General features: G+C 43.1%; 1 protein-coding gene across 3 annotated transcripts in view; it reads left to right on the plus strand.

Moving 5' to 3' along the window:
- The window catches only part of Plod (procollagen lysyl hydroxylase), a 204,952-nt gene that overhangs the window by 19,393 nt on the left and 169,437 nt on the right, over positions 1-16,122 (plus strand). For 2 of the 3 annotated variants that reach the window (XM_075684753.1, XM_075684755.1), the window contains exons 7-12: positions 2,129-2,152; positions 4,030-4,142; positions 6,595-6,658; positions 9,770-9,867; positions 10,924-11,022; positions 11,830-11,961. In XM_075684753.1, coding sequence (XP_075540868.1) covers positions 2,129-2,152; positions 4,030-4,142; positions 6,595-6,658; positions 9,770-9,867; positions 10,924-11,022; positions 11,830-11,961 — 530 coding nt within the window. The remainder of the gene's footprint in view (positions 1-2,128; positions 2,153-4,029; positions 4,143-6,594; positions 6,659-9,769; positions 9,868-10,923; positions 11,023-11,829; positions 11,962-16,122) is intronic. The other variant, XM_075684754.1, reaches the window with a different exon arrangement.

A 16,122-nucleotide genomic window follows, 5' to 3' on the forward strand; every position in this document is an offset into this window, starting at 1 on the left:
CATAAGCTCTGTTAAGCAGTTTTAAAACCCTCTGAAAATTAATGGGGCCTACCAAAATTTTGAGAGTGCCCATTTATTCACATGTGTTGATTATAATATGGTAATAAGGGCTGTTTCATGCGGTTCCTAATATGTTATCGGTATGTCTTTATTACATGCTATGAGCCATTTACTTCAAACAGAATAACTTAATATTTACAAGTGTGCATCTGCATTTTATAGTATCTCCATTTCCTAACAGCTTAAGTGATATTGTGACAAACCTGATCTGGTGTAAGTGTTTGTTTACACGAGCCTACTTCATATGTATTTGGAACACTTTTAACTCTTTTGTGCAAGTGTGCACAGTTGAAATGGAGAGTGATCTGGTTGTATAGCTCAAGTTTTCTGGCCTAGACGCTTGTTCAAGCGAGTCCTCTTCCTATGTACTCAGTGTTGCCAGCTTTTTTCTGAGCATGCCACTAAACAGAAAAGTGATCACTAAATTTTGACTAAATTTGGTCACTGAAATGGCCACTAGAACTGGCCTGTAAATTTGAAATGATGCAGCCATTTTGAAACACTTCAATATGGACTAAAATGGTATAAAGAATTTCGTGAAATATTTCACGTTCATGTAGTGTCCACACTGTCAGAAATAAACAGTGAATTTACTAACAGGCTGTACAAGACGTTTAATTTATTAGTGTATTTAAAGAACAATGCGTAATGACAGCTCAGATTTCATGTTTACCTTCAGACTTTAACATTACCAATCCCGCACGATTCGAAAGAATGTGGGTCACCTGACTTACCCAGCACAAAGACGCACTTGGTTCACTTATGCTTGCAAATTTTCTAGTTTTCAGCGCTTGGGAAAGGAGAACTAAATTATACCGCATGATTTTGGTCGTGTTGTTAACACGGCAGTGTGACAATTAAGTGACCTTTATACCGGTCGAATACATTGCAACCCCTTGATCCACCTGAAACCTCTGTGTGGGATTACATTGTTTGAAACCCGTAAGAAACGGAGCCATTAAGTTAAGATTTTTGTGAATTAGCCCAGTTGCTCCAATATGTGTGCTTTTCTGCAGCTAATATATCCTAGTATTCAGCTGCTGCATTCCTGATCTCACCATAAAGTTTATTGGAATAAGCTTTGGTAATTTATTTTACTGCTGCACTTGCGAACGTCCACCTGTAGAACATACTTAGGGAAACTGCAGCACTTGCGGCCTAAAGACCCATTCTAATAGGTTTTGCAAAGAACGACGAAAATGAATATTGTGAGTGAAGTCTGAAGCCTACTTTCATCAGTCCAGTTATCGCATGTGAGTGCAGATCACTGTTGATTCATCATGGTCACAGAGCCCATACACCATACAGGCAATTTCCGCCGCCTTTTTATAGCTTTTCAACAATAAAGTGAAATCTAGAAAGTCATTTTCATAGCAGCTTTCTTAACTTTGAATTCGCTAAAATGTCGCCAATTATTCAGTCACATCGCCAAAAAATTTGCCGATTGATGATTTGAAAAATTGCTGCGGAGCATGCCAAAAAGCTGCTAAATATAGTTGATAAAGTCTAATTGCTGAAATGGCAACATTGTGTGTACTTGGAGCAGTTGACATGGCGAACAGCGCAAATGATGGAACAAAAGAAATGCAAAATGTGCATATGTGCTGACTGTCAACTGATTTTTATTTGGAGTTGTACAGAACATATACAACAGAGATGATTCGCGACTTTGCATAAAAATTGTATGATAGTAGGCACATATCTGTCCTGTTTGTATATCTCCTGTCCTATTACCATTCCTTTTTGCCATGTTGAACACTAACTGATTCAGCTTAAACGTCTCATACTTAGTATGCTTACCACTCGTTCGTGACAGAGTGGGCAGTTTAAAGTAAAAGTGGTTTCTTACTTTGCACTGTCTTACCCAGTGCTGTCCGTGTGTGCTTCTCTGACATCCTTGTCTTTCCTTACGCTGAAAAAGTTATTTGAAGCTGAAGAGCCATCTAGTAGGAGTATGAATATGCTGATTTACACGTGTTACTGTGTATCTGCCAAAGCATTTGCTTTACTCACATTGCTTATTCTTGTTTTGTGCTGTTCTTTGCTGTGAATGGCCCTAACTCCCTAGCTTGCCCCGATTTCTCGTACGCAGGTGAGTAATGTGCTGAGCATGCATACGCATGAGATCTGTCTCAAATTGCTGTCGATGAGCACGGTCTACAGAGTAGGGTTAAACCTGACTGAAGTTTGCAACATGGCTGAAGCAGACGCCTGCAATGTTCAAATATGACACCAAAGCTGTTGTCTTGAGCATAGAGATTTTATTATCTGATGATTTGTTTTGCCATGAACGCTTGTTGCTTCGTCTTGTACAGTGTTATGCTGGCATGGCTTTGTGGCATGTTGTGTTGTCTCAACTCACTGAAAACTCTGCTCCTGTGTGTTGATTTTTTTCCCACAGTGTGTGTCTGTGTTTTATTCTGTGCTAAGATTATAAATTATTCTTGTAACCGAAATAAGGTGTTACTATACATATGGTCTTGCAGCAGCTCCCAGCTGTTTGGTGCACAACTGTTCTCTATTGCATAGGGCTATTTCTTGACTGGCATGATTTAACTCTTAAAATTTGTTGGAATTGCACATTGCCAATGTCTGTTTTGAACGTTTCTTAACTATTCATTATGATGTTTGAAAGCCAACAGAGACAAGCAACTTTAGCCAGACCCAGTAAAGTGAAAAGTATTGGTTGAAATATATGAAGGCTGAAATTCATGGCATTCAGTTTTGTGTGTCCATTCTGAAGGCAGTGCAACTCACAAACGTGTAGGTGTTTTGGTGTACAGCCTTTGCTGAAAGAAAAGAAGTCACTGTACCTGTGACCACAGTTCACTCTTCAGAGATTTCCAGCTTCAGTAGCTTCATGGTTGTGACACAACACAGCCAGGCCTCAGTGACAGTGAGGCTCCTGTTGCTTCATTTCTTTTTACAAAGGCTGTATACAATCAGTTACCATGAGTATAACATCATTGTGTAAACTGTTGCTTTTTAATGAGAGATCTAGACAGTTCTCACTCTGGGGCTTGGTTTTATGGTTTGGCTTAAAATTGGTTTCATGGTTTAAAGAATGGATGCTAATGCACTTTGTATTGTATGTTACTGGTTCCCGTAGTCTGCAAGTTATTGCCCTAGGTATGGTAATATGCATGTGCTGGCAATTATATAGTGTCAGCTTGTTTTATCATATCATTTTTACTCAGTTGTCTTGCAATTTATTATTGTGTTTAAGCTAGCAGCAAATAATGCTAACATTTGCTAACATCTTCACTTTTATTCAAAAATGGTCATTGAACTTATAGTATTAATTTTTCTTACTGCGTGCAAACAGAAAGGAAAACAAAGATAATTAGAAAAGACTGGAATAATTCAAGAATGAGAATTTTCAGACAATATGACCTTAAATAACTTCATTAATGTTTTGAACGAAAACTGAATATAGCACTAACGTTGTATTGTGTCTTATTGAATCTTACAATTTTACTATCGTTTTTTGGTTTGAGGGTGCACTTTATAACATTTTGTCCATTATATAAAGCCTTCTTACACAGACTTTACTACAGTACAGTTATAATACACGAGACATTCGTTATTGCTTTCTTATGTGATGTTTCCAGTGTTATCTTGCAGCCAATTTGTGTGCCGATTGATGATTGAGGGCATTTGAACTTCTGACTTCGTGTCTTTTTTTATCTATTTGTGTGTTAGTGTACTCTATTGTTTGAGCTGTCTTTCCCTATGCATGTTCATGTAGATATTTTTTCTTGAGGAGATTTGCGCCGCCTGGAGAGTGCAATGTTCATGCATGTAAAACTGGATTTACGCATGCTGTGAATGACAATTATTGGTTTTGCAACAGAATTCACTCTGGTATAGATGGAAAGGTGGCTTAGCTTTGGGGATTTCTTTCGGTTTGTGTTTTGTTTCATGTTTTAAGATGGGGTGTTTTCTTTATCTTCTTTTTTTAAATCCCAGGTTTCATCGGTTACGCTCCTCAGGTGTACAGTATTGTTTCTAGTTCCGATCTGGAAGATGATGCGGATGACCAGCTATTCTACACCAAGGTTTACCTTAAGGAGGACCTTAAGGTGGGTGACTTTCTCAGCTCATAACAGTATCTGCTGATTTGTGATAGTGCAATAAAAACCGAGGACACATCTTATGAACACATCTGAAGCACTACTTATGAGTTGTGAATGCGAAAATATTAATGCCCAATTGAGCGCCACTTAGCGCCTTCGAGTTTTGCACCGCTAGTAATGTACCATAATGGTACGTGCTGCCTGAACCAGCAAGCAGCAGCAGCAGCGTGTGGTGTTGCATCACATGCGGTATCATGTTACTGTATCTGCTCCATCGAGGCATGCTGGTGACGTGGCGTTGCGGCGATGTTCTCTCCCCTCACGCAACATCCGGTGCGCTACCACTGCAGGAGGTGTTCTGATTTGTGCGCTATGCTTCGTCGAGGCACGCTCGTGACGGGGTGTTGCAGGCAATGGGAATTTAGGTACCATTTTGTGTTGTTAAGAACGGCCAGCTGCAGTGCAAGTTTGCCAGCCATTTACGCCAACGGTGGCAACCTCATCTTGGAACGCCTCCGCCAACCTCTAGCCACGGTGTGGCTAAGTCGACTTTGTGTCGGGAACAATGCGCACATCCTCCGCTCTCCGTCGCTTCAGCTAGGATGCGTTTGACTTAGCAGGCTTTGTGCTGAAACCGCCACCGTTACGCTCTAGCCTCGTCGCCGTTGTGACTGAAGGAGTTCGACAAAGCAGGCTTTGTGCGCAACACGACAACGCGGACCTGATCTGCTATGGGTGGGGGAGTTGTTGCGGGAAAGCCGACGAAGGCTCCTTCCCACGTGCCGACCAAGACGCAAGACAATGTGCTACCCGGCTCCGAGTTCTACGAAATTCGTGTGGTGTTGGTTTCGGACCGTGAACATGTGTGTGTGTGTGTGCGTGTGTGTGAGCCCTTATCCTCCACCAAGTCGAGAGTCCGCCTCCTCCAGAAGGGCGGATCATCTACAATGACGTCGAACTATGACGTCAAGCAGAGTGCATATGAGCAGCGATTGTCGGCTGCTAGTGGGTGCTCATTGTCATGCTCAAAATGTACTCGTGAGCTGGTTGCTCGTTGTCGTGCTCGAAATGTACTCGTGAGCTGTGTGCTCGTTGTCGTGCTCGAAATGTACTCGTGAGCTGGGTGCTCGTTGTCGTGCTCGAAATGTACTCGTGAGCTGTGTGCTCATAAGCTGTTTGCTGTATGCTCGTCTTGCGGGCTCCATTTGGGAGTCACGCTAGACTGTCGATGTATCTCATGTTCAACTGTAAATAACATGTAAATAAATCCTGCTCTCTTAAGTCTCGACGAAGAGTCAAGCTCCTTCCTACACCTAAGACTGCCAAATCTTACATCTGAATGGCAGCGGTGAGATCGGCCTACAGCTCGTAGATCGTCCGACAACTCTAACAAATAGTGGCAGTGGCGAGATCGTCCGACGAATCTTACAGTGTCTACAGACGCCACTGCCTTTTTCACTCAATGAACCATTTGATGCTTTCGTATCAAAAACCAAATTTCTAAAAGTGAAATGGGCACTGTCAACATTCAGCTGAGTTGGCTTGGTGGTGGAGCAGGCGCTGGTGTTCTGCTTTCTGCTGTCGGCATGAATGTTGTGCGCTTACACACTACAAGCACACCATCATTCCTGCTGAGTCACTGTGTGTATGCTGTGGTCTGAAAGGAACTGACAGTAAATATCAAGCTCACATTACCTAGCATATTATAGCATATTACACTGGGTACTGACTCACACTGACAGTTTCCTTTGGGCCTCATCTCATGCACCACCGTGGTTAGAAGCCTTTAGTGCCATCGGCAATGCTCCTCATCACAGCAGCATTGTAAGATGCCTAGTAGTAGCCAGGGCGCTGTTCCTGCTGTGCAGCTGAAGTTGCCTTGCTGTGTCATGCCAACACCTCGAACCTGTATATCGTTGGAACACCATTTGAAGAATTCAAGTGCAATGCTAAACCTTGTGTGACGAGCATGTGACGCCCCCTCGGGCATAATCTTCGTTGGCCTGCCAGGCTCGGTGGGACACATTGGTGACCGCACCAAATAAACACTGACGAGCACAGCTGCTCACAGTCAGTTATCGTTCACCACCCCCACACTGCGGAACATCACTCTGACAGAGGGTGCCTTGAGTCCCCCCCTCGTTCATGAAACTGGGCAGATCGTGACACCTTGCTGTGGCTTTCGATGTTTCGTCCTTTGGGCGAAACTGCCAATTTTTTTTTTTTTTTTGCTGCACACAAGACGATCAGTTTCATTTTTTGTAGATTGCACGTACTTCTATGTTGAGGTGTAGTGTTCAAATTTGTGTGTATATAAGATTAATATTATTTCATAAGTAAAACATTGTTATTTAATGTTGTTATGAGTTTAAAATGCTGATATTCTTCTTTATTTTGTGGGAATGAGAGATGCAACTTATTGTTTTCTTACCCCTACATGATGTCGCTTTCTTTACAGAGAAAATGGGGCATCAAGCTGGACCATAAAGCTGAAATTTTCCAGAATCTGAATGGAGCAGTAGGTGAGAGAGAGAAAAAAAGAGATTTGCTCAAGGCTGACTGTACTTACCTTATCTTGTTTTCTATAGTATCGGCACACTGGAATCATTCTTGACCACCATATAATGGGAGTGCCGTATTGGTAGCTATATATTAAAGGGCCCCTGAAACGGCTCGGACAAATTTTGTAGACGCGTAGGCTACAGCTAAAGTTAATCATTCGCACCACAATTTGTGTGAAGCATCTCATATTAAGAGAGTTACGGACGATTACAAGTTACCCTCCTCTATAGTCATGCATTTTCTCCTCAACTCGTTTGCTGAGTGATCGGGGCTAAGCTCCACCTTCACTGGCTCTGCGTCATAATGGCACGTCGTGTCGTCAACTTTCAGTTCTCTAGGAGCGTGCGCGCGAAGCCTTTCGAAACTCTTCGCCAGCTGCTTGGCAGTCGACTCCAAGCAAGAGCTATCAAACCAGCGTGCATTGCAAGCATTCTGTCACAGCGCCGATCGTGTCTGGTATTCCGGGAACCACCAGCTAGCTGGGCGTTTCGACAGATGGCTGGAGGCATATACTCAAGCTGGTGAAGGAACTTTAGCATAGATGTACGTGAGCGGCCTGATTGGTCTGCATGGTCCAGCCACTTGTTGGCGCAGAGCTTAAACAGCCAAACAATGTGCTAATATTGCTCTAACCAAGTGTAAAAGATTTTAAACATTTACAAAAACAATGTGTTGATAACTACACTCCTGCGAAAAATTTACAACAGCAGCAAAGAAGAATACATTTCGTTACTGCTACTGTGTATGGTTGAGTTCTGTGTCACCAGGTGGCTGCAGCATGCAGACCCTTCACATTTGCGCTTCTGCTCATCCCGTTAAACGGCACGATCAAATGGCCAGGCCCTGTCCCCTTGCGCTTGTGTTTACACGAATAGTGGATTTGTGAAACGCTATTGCGGTAGTAATGCCGTGGTGTAAACTGGTGGCTGCAAACGCGTAAATCCTGGCGCCGATCTGATAGCGGCAGTCCGATGCGCTGCAGCCAGTCCGCTTGTCTGCTGCCATACGTATTGCCAGTCGCTACATTTGATATATTGACATATTGCTAGTCGATACATTTGCAGCCCACAATGCAACGAAGTCGAATCATGGTGCTCGCGAAAAGACTGAGACCGACTGACCGCGGAGCTCTCGTCAAAATGGAGCGCATTGTAACACAAGCAGACGATGCTTGCTGTGTGCCGGAAGGGCTTAAGTGTAGTGAGAAATTGTTCTTGTGCATTCTCCTTATGTTGCTTTCTTTTTATAAAAACAAATTAACTAACATTCCAACTATTACGAACATGATTTGTTCACGATAAATGTGGAAAAATTATCAATGACGCGCCCTGGGCAGCCAATTGGATAGCTCACCCTACTAATGTTAATTGGGTGATTTACGTCATATGGGTAGGGGCGGCTGAAAATTCCGCCGAGCAGTGTGCTGCGATCGGCAGCGATGTACATTTTTAAAACCTTATAATAAATTACACACTTTACGTGGAGCACTTAGATGCGTTAGTGATCAGAAGGACCTACCCTAATGACTCAGTACGTTTGTACAGAATCGTCAAAATCGTTTCAGGGTCCCTTTAATGGAAATTGAATACAATACAATCCAAGTTTATTTTTACAACAAGTACATTATTGTCAATCAGATTGACGTAAAGGCAAACAAGTGCCTGACAAGGCGCTATAACCTCTCCCTTCAGATTATACACTACTCATCATGACAATGAAAATCAATCAGATGAGAAAAGCTTTATAATAATTCAAAGGGCAGTGCTGTTCGGTGCCAAGCCAGCTAAGGGTGTCTGAAAATGCACAGTCATAGGAGAAAATTTTCAGATGAAGACAACTCGTCCTCAGCTTCTGAAAATGGTGCTGGACCCATTGAGCATACTCCGTTAGAATGTCACAGTGTTCATTCAGCGATAAATGTGGAAGCAGGCTTGAGTGAGGTGTTCAGATTTCAGGACAGTACGGGAAACATAAATGAAACTGGCTGTGAAGTCCAGTAAAATATAGGTGAAAGATTGATGGTGAAAAGGAAGGGATACCACGCAGCGAAGCAAACATTCAACAGTGAATAAAGTAGCATATGTGCAAAGGTATATAATGGTTTACATTCACCAGATAATTTAGAAAAAATGGGCTTGGTAGCTTATGCAATTGCCCTATTTCAAAGGGGATGCTCTTATAATTATTGTTATTTCTCCAGTTTTCCTTTTGTCTAAGAAACAGCTCAATTATTGGAGAGTTTAGAAAAATCTACCTGGCAGCCATCTTGTTTATCCCTGCATAACAAAAAAATAAGTGGCGTGGTTCCAAACATTTTTACGTAAAGACAGGAGGTCTTTTCACGTGAAAGATGAAAGTTTACTTGCCACATTCAGAAAGTGTTGCAGGACTCTTTTAAAAAAACATAGCAAAGACCAACATGCTGACTTTTTAATTACCAACCAATACTGTGGGGTTAGGACAGTGGGAATAGCACGGCAGAGTAGGGCATGAGCTAGAAGTTTATGAACCACAGTGTGTGCAACATACTACCAGCCTTTGTAGCAATTGCTACGAATGGGTGGATGTCTGATTTTCCCTTTATTAATTACTTCTCTCCACCTTGTGGGTTTCCGCAAAACTATTATGTCCAATTCTTACCTTTGCTTCGAGTTGTTGACAGATTCGACTTCGTCCTACCATGTGCTAGCCGCCTGGTTAGCTCAGATGGTAGAGCGGCTGCCCCGGAAAGGCAGTGGTCCCGGGTTCGAGTCCCAGACCAGGGCGAATTTTTCTTCAACTGCGAGGCTTTTTTTCGAGGAACCAGTATAGGTTTCCTTTGTAGCAATTGCTATGAATGGGTGGATTTCTGATTTTCCCTTTATTAACTACCAGTATTACTGAAGAACACCAGAGTTTATCTACAGATTTTAACTTTACCAAGTTTTAGTCGTACAACTGTTACCGGCAAGCTTTGTAAGTCTAGCTGGCTTCACCTGCTGTAAAAAGCCTGCACTTCTCTCATCTCTGTCTTAACTTCTTGAAGTTGTATTTTGAATGTTGTTGCCAATAAACGAAATGTTCCTTTGCAGGTGATGTGGAGCTGCTGGGCTTAGATTCTGAGCCATACTTGCATAATTCTGCTTATGGGACAACACCTTTGGTCATACATGGCAATGGGCCTAGCAAAGTACGTATTGCATGTTTTTTGCTATTGATCAGTCCTCCTGTTTCTCAAGTTCTTTTTCTGTGACCACTACATTTGTATCACTACAGTGATGATGGAAATAAATTTGTATTTGCATTAATATCAATTGTAACTAAACTAGTATTACACTTGTTTCATTAGTATAGATAGACATGTAGATTGCATATACAATAAAAGAAAAGTACTGAAGCCCATGGTTGGGTACGGTGCATTACTTAGAGCTAGTGCTTAAAAACTTGTGTTCACTTCCTCTGGTATTTATTTTAAATATGGTCAAGTTTTTCTTTAGTATTATCTTGTTGGTTTTTAAATGCATTCCACAACTGCTACTACTACAGTAAAACATCGTTAATATGTACACGCTTAAAAGTAAATCCAGTTTAAATATAATTGCGATGAATCCCACACCCTGTCGTCATTGAACTTACTGTATTGGCTGACTGCTTAAGCCGTAGTCACTTACTGTATGCTAGACGGTTAGTGCATAATATTTACTTCATTCTTTAGTGCATGCAAGCCCAGAATCGGGAAAATGTTGTGCGCATATACCATAGATAGTAAAATTGCAGCGCACGGACTTTTCTTAGACAGTAGTCCCCACCGATAGTGACGTCAAAACAGGGTGGTCATGACATGTTTTCCTGCTCCTATAGCTTCTGGTGCTTCCACGTTGTTCATGGTAATGACATGGAAGTGGGTGATGGCTTTTCCATCTCCAACACAGCATGTGCATTTGCAGAGAAGTGGGGCCTGATTCAGAAACTGGCTTGCGGCCTTGCTGAGCTTGAGGATGCTGCCATTGTTGCAAGGCTCCCAAAGCGACTGCATCAATAAATATACACAGTAACTGTTGGAAGAAACGCACTGATACAAACACTCTTCTTGATTGATGTCAGCTGTTGGCCAATAGCAGCTGAGTATGGGAATCTGTGATATTACAAAGTAAGGCATCCAGAAAAGAGTGAGGAGCAGGCGTCTGTTGAAAAGAGAGCGTTTGCGAAAAATGCCTTTCTATTCTGTTTTTCCGTACTGCTGCAGGTTACATTGAACAACCTTGGAAACTACCTTGCCAAGTCCTGGAATGACATAGCTGGTTGCCGTGTCTGCTATGACACCTTCAGCCTTTCTGACAAGCTGGTTGGTATCAACGTTTGGCTTTGCTTACTCAAATTTGGACTGAAAAAGCATGAACGTTGACTTCTTGGTTGTGTTTTCTTCCTTCTAATACTGCATGCACATTCACTGATGATGACTCACGAAGTAGAATCCAATAACTTACTGCGCTTTTTAACATGGTTCTGCTTTCTGAAGTTGTGAAACCAAAACGCAGTTTCAAATAACCATGACCTCAAGCTCACTTCGAGTTCTCTGTCCTGCATGCTACAATTAATAGTTACGTTTGTGTCATTCCAAGCAGCAAAAATTCTCAAGACTAAACCTTCATCTTGAGGTTGTCATCTGACTGTTTGGCACGTAAGCAGGCAGGTGAGGGACAGTAAACGTTATGGAGTTAGATGCTCTATTTGGTTGAACTTTCACTGACAAACTGAAGGTATAAGGTCAGTGGCATTGATGTAATGTCAAGCGCAGTCAAGCAATGAACTAATATAACAATGTGGGTTACATCTGACCCATGTTTATAGCATGTCAACATACATTTATAACAAAAAGGCAGACATAGGGGCAACTGGAACCTGCTATATGTGTCACAACAGTCATGCAATCCGTAGTCATTAGCCTACATTGCCAGAAGCTGCTGCAGCAGTCGTGATACAAGAACACTCTTTTATTCTTGATGCATCTTGCAATAAAGTGAAAGAAATGATGCTAAAATATTGAGAGATGATGGAGGCACCATGAACTACATAAATACTTGTGGGAATGTTTCTGCTGTTTTATTAAAAGATGCTGATTAACAATTGTACACTGATTCTGCTTTCTCAGGACTCTGAGCTGCCAAAGGTTCTGATTGCTATCTTTGTGGAGCACCCCACACCTTTCTTGAAAGAGGCCCTGAATAAAATCTACAACCTGAAGTACCCGAAGGAGAAGATACATCTCTTTGCGCATAATGCTGTGAGTGCGTAAGCTGAAGCTGTTTCCTTTTGAACTTGACATGAACAGTAATTTCTGTGGTGCAGTATTCATATTCCATGGTTGGCTTGTATAAGAAAAGCAAGCTGCCCTGACCTCTACATGAGTGCTTAAAAGGAAGCTTCAGGTTTGGGGCCAGCTCCAATTTCTCTACTTGAATGTATATGAAAAGCAGAAATATGCTACACAAAAGAGCAAAAGTGGTGCAGGTAGCACTTTGTTTTATTTCATTTATCATCATTTTGAAGGTCCAAAGGCTTTGCACAAGGAGGGGGGGGGGGGGCAATACAAATGTGTAAATGTGGTTACATACAAATGGCACTTATGTGCAAGCGAAGGGAAGTAGAGTCTGCATCACCTTATAGAAATGACGAGAATGCTTCATGCCTTTTTATTGTCTTTAGGGCTGCATATGACAGAGCATTGTGTTGGCCACATTGCCTTCAGGACAACATCAGATGATTGATGAGTCCTCCCATGATCCCAATAGTCCCTGTGCTAAGCGTTTGCAGCACCACATGAGTGCCTTGGCATTTGGAGGGTAAACTATAGCGCAAAGATGGTAACATACAATGCCCTTTGAAAGTCACCATCATGTTTGAAACTGAGGGAAGATACGGGACCAGGTGCCAAATTCAAATAATTTATTGTCACCATTCAGTTAATGTAGTGTTTCACCATGGGTATCATTCTGTAACAGCGTGCAGATACAGAAATGAGTAGGTTAAACAGCAAATAATTTCTCATTTGTTTTATTAAATGTGGTAGGAAATACTTACAGGACAACATGTTCACACCTTTGCGAACATTTCAAATGCCTCTTGTAATAATTTTACAACATTCATTTTGTTAAAAATCTTACTAAAGAGAGTCAAGACATGCGTCACATAATTATCTATTGGTTCATGTTTGGCAACTTAATCCTTGACAAGTTTGTAACTATAGGAAATATTTAGTGCTTTGTATAGAAGTATAACTGGCTTTCCCCTTGTGCATAGCCAGTGTTACCAGCACTGTAACATGCACATGACTTAATCCCGGTGGCCACTCGGCCTTTTCATTGCATGTTTGTCATTTCACTATTGCAGCATTATGCAGAGCTGGTGAAACATGGGTGCCTAGATAACTTTTAATCTGAAAGCTGAGGGACTCATTCACAGAACAAAATACGTGAAAGTAATTTCACACTATTTGCTTTGTTTCAACTCCATATGACTACAGTTCAAACTTGTTTAGAGTGTCTTGTCATTGGAACTGTATACCAAAACATGGCACCCTAAGATCTCCTATGGTCCATATAGCTTTGCAGTAGCCAAACTGACACTGAAACAAATAAACCAAGAAAAACATAACTTCACCTGTAGGTTGTGTACCCATTAGCTGCATTGTGCAATCGAGCCACCTGTTTAGAAAATGTAACTAGAACTGGTGAGACTTCTTCTTTTGGTTGAAGTGTGTATATGCTTGCCCTGATACTGGTAATGTGGGCTGGAGCGTTTATATGGTGGAGCTTCCAGGGATTGACAATCTCTGGTTGTTTCCGTTTGATGGCTCCGTGAAGGCTCCCAAGGACTTCTTTGTAGAACACTGCGTTAACGGTTTGTCCCGGATCTACAAATTCTTTGTGGACCACCCCATGCTTGTCAAAAAAGACAATGAACATTGTCTTTACCTTGGACTTTGACATTCTCACTCTCTTGGTGTGCAGGGAGTTTATAGCGTGCCACTCCGAGCTTTGGCACCTGGTTTCGAGGTTGTACTGGAACACCCACGATTCATTGCCTGTTATTACTCCCTCTAAAATGTCCTGTTTACTTTCCAACTGCACTAACATCTCACGGGGAATGTCAACTCGTCGTTTTTGTTCATCATTCAACACTTTTGGCATCAATTTCGAACAAACCTTCCGCATGTTCAAATTTTCATAAAGAGTTTTGTGAACCATTGTTTTGCACATGTTGAGGTCTTTGGCGATTAATCTGATACTCAAGTGACGGTCGGAGTCCAGGAGATTTTTTACATTGGCCTCATTTTCGTCCAAATCACTTGTTGAAGGGCGTTCAGATTGCCCCATGTCTTCAACGGCCTCCCGTTTGTTCTTGGAACTCACTGAACCATCACGAAACCTGGCCGCTTCACAGGATGTCATCTTTGTAAGCCTCCTTAACCTAAGCAAGTGTTTTGGAAGCACTTTTGCTCAGGTGAAAGCAAAATTTAATTGCGTACTTCTGCTTCAGTGAATGCTCCATTTCTGACGTTTTCTGTCGTGACAAAAAGTCAAAACCAGTTGTTGCGCCACTTCAAATGCTCACCGCGTCAGAGCTCGGATGTGACTGTGACCTGGTGCATTACTCCGCTTAGAACTCCTGTGACGGAAGGATGAGAGAAGAAAGAGGAAGAAGAAGATCGGAGATGCTGTCTGCTGCGTGTTGTTGGTGGTCAGCCATCTTAACTATTCTGACTCATTCTGACTCAACCTGTATATATATTGTAAATATAGTTTTTATATACTCGCAACATCCCCGTAACATATCGGTGAGAGGTGCCGGGTACCATGGCTGGAAACGGAGCTCCGCAGTGGATGTCGCATCACTGTCCACACCATGAATGGCGGTGAGCATGCGGGATCAACGTCGTTGCCGCCTCCAACGTCGCCGTCGCCAGCTACGTCGCTGTCACCTTCGGTTGTCGTTGTGCAACCCAAGGATCCTGGGACCTTCTGCGGGACCAATGGCGCCGACATTGAAGAGTGGGTGGCCATGTACGAATGCGTGAGTGGAATCAACAGATCGGACCATACGCTTATGCTAGCTAACCTGTTTTTCTACCTAAGAGGCACGGCAAAGGCGTGGTACAAAAACCACGAAGAGGAGCTAACCAGCTGGGACCAATGCAAAGAGAAATTGACAGAGTTGTTTGGCAAACCAGCTGGCCGTAAAATTGCTTCAAAGCAGGAACTGGCCTCCCATGCCCAATCCCCCACGGAGTCCTATGTTCCGTACATCCAGGACGTGCTGCCACTTTGTCGTAAAGCCGATCACGACATGACAGAAGCTGGGAAGGTCGAGCATGTGCTTTAAGGGCATTGCTGACGACGCATTTAATCTGCTCATGTGCAAGAGCTGCTCTACAGTTGACGCAATCATTAAAGAGTGCCGACAATTTGAGGAGGCCAAAAGCCAACGCGTCTTGTAACCATTCGCCAGACTTCCCAATACTGCCGCAACGTCGGCGTGTGAAGATGAACCCGCACAGCAGCGTGCGTCGCCATCAGAGGACGTGGTGTGAATTGTTAGACGTGAACTGGATGCAATGGCGCCTGCAGCTTTCTGTTCGCATAGCCCTGATGCTACGACATTTTCAGTTCCCCTCGTACAAGCCATCGTTCGCCAGGAACTTGAAAACATTGGTTTATGGTCTGTGTATGCTGTCGCCAATCCCAGAGCTAATGAACGCCCTTCTACTATTTTTGCTCCACCTTGATGCTTTTCTCCACGTTCTCGCAACCCGAATGAGTGGAGAACTGCGGATGACCAGCCGATATGTTTCACCTGTCGCCGCATTGGTCATGTCGCCCGATACTGTCGCAACTCGTGGCCCTCAACACCTTGCACACCGACCAATCTGAGCCGTTCTGATGAAAATACCCGCAATATTTCGCCCACCGCCGAGTCAAACAGCGCTGCCAACTCTGCTCGGAACACGTGGTACAGCCGCTCACCATCGCCGCTCGGACACCAGTCTCGTTCACCGCAAACACGTCGCCCATCTTCCCGTTCACCGCAGCCACGTCGCCTTTCGTCCCCTGTGGCTTTTGGCCGCACCCTTTGGGAAAACTAGGAAATGCAGCCCTCGGAGGTGGTGCTGCATTGCCGACTTCTGCAACAAATCCTCTGTCTGTGCCTGCAAAGAGAAGTGTAATTGACGTTAAAATAGACTGCGTACCTGTCCAAGCACTCGTCGACACTGGAGCCCACGTCTCTGTGGTAAGTGCTAGCCTACGTAGGCATTTAAAGAAGGTCCTCACCCTAGAAGCTGCCCGAATGCTTCGTGTAGCCGACGGCGGCGTGCTGGTTGTTCTTGGAATGTTTACTGCACGTTTAATTATAGCCGGCCACCCTAGTTCTGTTCTCTTTGCTGTGA

Source organism: Dermacentor variabilis, chromosome 3 (genome assembly GCF_050947875.1).
Source record: "Dermacentor variabilis isolate Ectoservices chromosome 3, ASM5094787v1, whole genome shotgun sequence".
NCBI lineage: Eukaryota > Metazoa > Arthropoda > Arachnida > Ixodida > Ixodidae > Dermacentor > Dermacentor variabilis.